This window comes from Phocoena phocoena, chromosome 13 (genome assembly GCF_963924675.1).
Source record: "Phocoena phocoena chromosome 13, mPhoPho1.1, whole genome shotgun sequence".
NCBI classification, from domain to species: domain Eukaryota; kingdom Metazoa; phylum Chordata; class Mammalia; order Artiodactyla; family Phocoenidae; genus Phocoena; species Phocoena phocoena.
This window is the reverse complement of record NC_089231.1, coordinates 63,802,918-63,808,840: the sequence shown is the minus strand read 5'-3', so window position 1 is coordinate 63,808,840 and position 5,923 is coordinate 63,802,918. Positions and strand designations below refer to the sequence as shown.

Genomic DNA, 5,923 nt, shown 5'->3' with positions numbered 1-5,923 from the left:
CACTATCCCAGCACCGCCCCGGCGGCGCAGGCGCGGCGCAGGCCGGGGGCGGGGCGCTCCAACTGCGCAGGCGCCTGAAACAGCCCTACCAATGGGGTAGCCGCGCGTTTCGAAGGCCGGCCCGCGCTCCGTGTGACGCCGCCATGAGCCCTGAGCTTTATGGGAGTTGTAGTCTTCGTTCCGCCCTGCTCTGGTCTTTAGTATCTGGGCTGTGGGAGCCACGGGGCGCTGCGGTAGGAGCTAGGGGCATGTTGCTCCCGCTAGTCGTGAAAAATTAAAGCACTACGGAATTGGAAGCCTTGGAATTCCAATTTCTCTCAAATAATCAATATACGCTTCTATGTTATTTTAAAAAATACGCTTCCGAAATTTTGGTTATATATGTTTCAAATTTTTTATTCAAAGTTTATGCAAGAAAAGAAATGTCTGGTGCCTAAGTGCCAGAGTTGGCTTCCCAGAAGGCTAATCCTCATTGAAATGGACAAGAAAATTGTCTAAGCATTTTTCACGAAAGATCATGTCTTCTCAAAAGATTGTAAATTATGTCAAACAATTTCTGCCCCAGAACGATTCAGTACAATTCAGTGGGGACTCCATGGTATGATTCCTCCCCTTGTGGAGCTGACAGTTGAATGCAGAAGACAGACACTAACCAGATCAACCCACAAACAAGCATAACACAGCAGTGGGTAGGTGCAAAAAAAAAAGAATCCTACCTAGGGGGCATCCTACCCAGGGGGCATCTTACCTAGCTGGCATCCTACCCAGGCTACCTAGGTGGTAGCCTACCTAGGAGACAGCCTACCTAGGGGGCAGTCAGGGGAAGTTCCCCAGGAAGGAAGTGGTTTCAGATCCAAAGGATGAACAGGCATTGAACAGGTGGAGGGGGAGAGCATGTGCAAAGTTCCAGTGGGAGGAGACCTTTGGATACACAAAGTGCAAGGAGCAGTGGGGTGGGAGCTGACGCCAGAGGGGCAGGGCCAGGCTGCACGGGGCTCGTGGGTCATGGGTCACGGCGAGGAGTTCTGTCTTTGTTCTGGGAGCAGTGGGAGCCCTGGGAGTGCTGTAGGCAGGGGAGAGGCATGTTCAGAGTTGCACCCTGACTTTTATGGAGAATGAATCACAGATGAACCGGAGTAGGTACAGGTGGACCAGTTGGAGGCAGCTGCAACGGTCAAGGTGAGAGATTACAGCGATTTTCATCAGGCTGGTGCAGTCGAAGCTGGGGAGAAGGCAGATTCTGGGAATGTTTGGGGAGGTAAAATCGACTTGCCGTTGGCCTGGGTTTGGTGGGTGAGGGAGAAGAGGGGTCAGGGCGCCTGCCCCTAGCTCTCTGGCTCACGCACCGGGGATGCACAGGGAAACAGCCTGCCATGGACAAAGTGACCTAGAGGAGCCCTGGTCTTCCAGGTGGAGTCATCAAAGGGACAGCTGGACATAACTGCCTAGCACAGGGGAGAACCCTGGACTGGGATGTAAATGTGAGACGGAGATGGGACTCAAGCCTGAGGCTGGATGAGATAAACCAGGGTGAGAATGGATATGAGAGGGGAGAGTCTGGGCTTGGCCCAAGGACACCTGTGTTACAGGCAGCTGTGGGGCGAGCCTGCCCAAGATAGCTGGAGAGGAGGGAAAAGCCAGGAGGGCAGCATAACTACTGGTCCCTTGAAAGCAGAGCACTGATCACGGGTGCCCCACACCATGACGTAAAGCCACTCAGCCAACGAGGGCGAGCTTTCTGGGACCAGGTGGATGAGGGTGTCCCAGCCGTGGGGAAGCTCCACAGGCAGTCTGTGCCGTCTCCAGGGATACGGCCAGGATTCAGGAAAACGGGCTCTGTGACAACAGGAAGTGTGCATCCTGGAGGGTGAGCGAGAGCTGCTGTCCTGCCCAGGGACCCCTCACGCTCTGTGTTCTCTGAGCTGACCTGCCTCAGAGAGTTCCGCCCAGGAGCTGCCCTGGCTTCTGCACCTTTTGTGGAGGGACTGTGTCTCCTGCCAGATACCCACCTGCATCCCTCCAGGACCTGTGAGGAGGCAGAACAAAGTCCCCACGCCAGGTGAGAGGGGTGTTAGGTGCCTCGCACCCACCATACAGGCCAACTTGGGGAACTGAGGCCTTGTTTTCACGCTGTCCTTCTTGCTGGGGCCAGGATGATGGAGGGGACAGCATTTTCCAAGACAGTGGAGGGGGGATTCTCCCAATTGAACCTGGTCCCACCCCACAGGGTGGCAGAGATTGGCTGCTGTGAGGGAGGCAGACACTCCTGCATGGAAACCCCAGAGTAAGGAAACCAAGGAACCCCACCCAAGAAGCAGCTCCTAGAGTCCAGTGCAGGGTGCCGGGCCACGATCTGTGGGGCAGTCTGCTCTGCTGGGCCCACCCTGGCACAGGGACGGAGGACTCACCGGGCTGTGACAAGCCTGCCCCTCACTCCCTGGGAAGGAGAGGAGGGGCAGGTCCCGGCTGGGTGTGGAGTGGAGCCACGGAAGACTTCGAGTCTGGACTGCTTTCTCAGAGCTTGTAGTAGCTTGTTTATTTCTCAGTATCCACACAAGACTCACAAGATTGAGCAGCAGGAACGGGGCTTGGAGATTACCTCACCCAGCCTTCTTATTCCGCGGGTCAGGACGCCCAGGCCCCTGGCACCAGCCCCAGGACGCAGAGACCCCACCCGCCCAGCCTCTGGAGGGTTCTAGGCCAGTCAAGGGGGCTGCGTCCCCGCTGAGGAGATGACTGAGGCCAGCAGGAAGTAGGCGGGGATGAGGACGCTGGGTGCCACTGTTGACAAGGGGTGGCTCCTGTCCTGGGGTGGCTTGGTGTCTCCTGGGGTGTGGTGGGGGATTGAGGAAGTTGATCTGCTCTGTGCCCCGCACCCCACCCCCGAGTCTCCCCGGCCCTCCTGCCCGCTTGCGCTTGGGAGGGAAGGCGCATGGAGCACGGAGCATCGATGCGCTCTCCTTCCGCGGGGCGGGTGGCGCGGGGACACACGCAGAGGGGCTCCCGCGTTGAGCTCCAGGACGCAGGCAACTGGGCAGACACCAGGTTAGAGGCTGGCGTCCTCTCCCAACTCCTATTAGGGTAGGTCTGTGCTCTCCCTGAGCCGGCCCCATAAGGTGCCACCGAGCCCAGGAGTAACTCTGCAGCCGTCAGCAGCTCTCCTTCGGGGGCTTCTTGGCTCCCGGCAGGAGCCTCGCGGACGCCGATGTGCGCTTCTGGTGTCGCCACTTGGCCCGGCGGTTCTTGAACCAGACCTGAGGAGGAGGAGGAGGGGCGCTCAGGTAGGCCCAGCCCCGGACCCGCGTCCCGCGCGGTTCCCAAGTGCAGCGGCCGGGGCTTCGGGACGGACGCGGGCTGCGGGGCCGGCCCCGCGCAGCGGCTGAGCCACCGCCCCTCATCCGCTGCTGATGGGGACCGGCGCTCGGGCCTCGGGACCGGGACCCCTTTCCCACCCGGAGCATTCTCCTCGTCCGCCCCTTCCCACCCCCGCCTCCGTCCGACGGCGCCCGGGACGCCCCTTCAACGGCTTCGCGCTCTTCCGAGTTCCCCAAATTCCGGAACAGAAACGCGCGCCTCATTTGTCTTGAGCTGGGGGTAGGGGGTTAAAACTAAGGAAAAGAAAACGAGCCCGACCTCTGCTCCAGCCCGCACCCTTCCTCCCGCGCCATCCCCAGGCGCCGCTGCCAGGGACCCACCCGGCGCCCCTGCTTTCCCGGGGCCTGTGCGCCTCCGCCCGCCACGCGAGGCCGACTCTTCCAAGGCTGCAGGCACCCACCTCCACGCGCTCTTCGCGCAAGCGAATGCGGCCGGCCAGGCGCTCGCGAGTGCCCACGTCGGGGTACTGGTTTTGCACGAAGAGCGCTTCCAGCGCCTGCAGCTGCTCCTCGCTGAAGATGGTGCGGTGGCGCCGCGTGCGCCGCTGTGGACCAGGGCCGCCCGCGCCGGGCGGCGCCCCGGAGCCCCCGGTGGGTGCGGCCAAGGGCAAGGGCGCCGCGGGCCCCAGCCTCAGCGGCCACGGTAGTCGCGCGCCTGCGGGACGAGGGCTCGGTGAGGCGCGGGCCGGGGGCCGGGCTCCGCAACCCCTGCGCCGCCCCGGGTCCCTCCGCTCCCGCGCCCCGCGCCCACTCACCCAGGCCGGCGGCCGGCTCCGGGGACCCGCGGGGCGCCGCGCGGGGGCCGCAGCAGCAGCAGCAGGCGCAGGGCACAGCCTCGGGCGCCTCAGGCTGCCGCGGCTCCGCGGGGATCTGGCGGGCGGCGGGCGGCGGCGGGCGGGCGACCCGGGCCGGGGGGCTGCTCTCGGGTAGGCCGGAGAGGATGTGCTCGATGGAGAAGGGGCAGGGCCGCCCGGGACCCCTGCGGCCCGCCGCGCCTCGCGCCGCCGCCATTCCTCCCGCCCGCCGCCGCCGTCGCCGCGGGAATATATCCGTCGGGGGGGCGCGCCGTAATCCCCGAGCCGGGCGCCGCGTCCACGCGGGTTAATCCCGCCGCGCGGCCAGGAGCGTGCTAATCCCCGGCGGCGGCGGAGGCGGGCGGGAGCGGTCGCAGGAAGCCCTGCGCCGCGAGTCCATGCCCCCGACTCACAGGGCTGGCAGAGGCGCTTAGGGCCGCCTCCAGTGCCCGCCAGCCCCCGGTCCAACCCTGCGGCGTGGGCAAGGGCCCGAGGACGCCCGGACCACGGCAGACCCTGGGCGCGGGGCCGCCTCCTGGCCCAACTCCTGGGTGCCCTGGTCCTGTAGCCACCGCGACCAGGGCTGGTTCCTTGTCCCCTTCGGGGACCTACCAGGCGGAGGAGCAAGTCTGGAGAACACCCCCACACACACTGCACAGTCTCCTGGCCCCCAAACTCCTGAGCTCCAACCTCAAATGGGGCCCAATACCCTCGGCAACCCCGCGGTCCCAGCGCACTTCGGCCCAAATTCCCCGGCCCCCTCCACACACATACTTAGGAGCCCGGGTCTCAACCTTGTGGAGGAAACGGGGGTGCGGGCGGGCAGCTATCTCTGCTCATCACCAAACCCGCAGCCCCACTGCCCTGGGCCCCCAATGCTTTGCCTTTTCTCCTGGGCCCCATCAGAGGCCCCACTTATGTGCTCTGGGGAAACTTATCATCTGCTTTCCGGTACTTCCCAGAATCCACCCCAAATCATTACCACCCCCTCCCCACCCTCATCACAGCCATTCTTCTCAGGAGCTGACTCCTGTGTCCACACCCCCACTCCTCAGCTCCGTCCACACCATCCCTCCGGGTCATTCTGCCCAACTTTGTCGGTGACCTGCACTTTGCCAAATTCCAGGAAGACCATTTCGTCCTCATCTAAGCAGTGTCGGACAGCTGGCCAGGACTTCTGCTGAAGGCCTTCTCTGGACCTCTGAAAAGTTACTGTGTGGCTCACAGGACAGAGCAGCAGACGGCCTGGCTTCTGCCCCAGCTGTCACTTCCTGGCTGTGGGATAGGTTCCTTCACCACCACCGCCACCACCCCGCCGTGCCTCAGTTTCCCAATCTATAAACTGGCATAATAATAGTGACCTAACTCTCAGGTGCTTGGAGGGCTCAACCAGTTACTGTGTGCGAGGTTAGAACCCTGCTGGGCAGGGGCCTCCATGAATGGCAGGTACCATTAGGGGGGCAACACACGGTCTCATGCTTCTCCTCCCACCTCACACACCCTTCCTCAAGCTCCCTTGCTGACTCCACTCTGGTGTCAGTGAGGACTCTGGACTTCAAGTGACAGAACCTGCGGACTCAACTGTCATAAGAGTCCTGACACCAGGACTGCCCAGGATCTGTTAATCTGGAAGCTCTGTGAAGGAGCCACCACATCTGTGAGTGGGCCACCTCATGGTCGCAAGACGGCTGCCACTGCCCCAGAGCTCCCATCTCTTCCCACGTGTCCCTTTGGGTGACCCTGGAAACCTCTCCC

General features: G+C 62.7%; 1 protein-coding gene across 1 annotated transcript; it reads right to left on the bottom strand.

Annotated features, from left to right (window-relative positions):
- Positions 1-3,149: 3,149 nt before the first annotated feature.
- On the bottom strand, positions 3,150-4,385 carry GSC2 (goosecoid homeobox 2). Its single transcript, XM_065889485.1, has 3 exons — positions 4,130-4,385; positions 3,776-4,029; positions 3,150-3,254 (listed from the first exon to the last, which is right to left on the bottom strand). The coding sequence occupies exons 1-3, from the start codon at positions 4,383-4,385 to the stop codon at positions 3,150-3,152; spliced, it is 615 nt and encodes a 204-aa protein (XP_065745557.1).
- Between the last annotated feature and the right edge of the window lie 1,538 nt (positions 4,386-5,923).

Coding starts and splice junctions, on each gene's coding strand:
- GSC2 (XM_065889485.1), bottom strand. CDS start 4,385: ATGGCGGCGGCGCGAGGCGCGGCGGGCCGCAGGGGTCCCGGGCGGCCC. Junction 4,030..4,129: donor GGAGCCGGCCGCCGGCCTGG/GTGAGTGGGCGC, acceptor CTCGTCCCGCAG/GCGCGCGACTACCGTGGCCG. Junction 3,255..3,775: donor TGCGCGAAGAGCGCGTGGAG/GTGGGTGCCTGC, acceptor CCTCCTCCTCAG/GTCTGGTTCAAGAACCGCCG.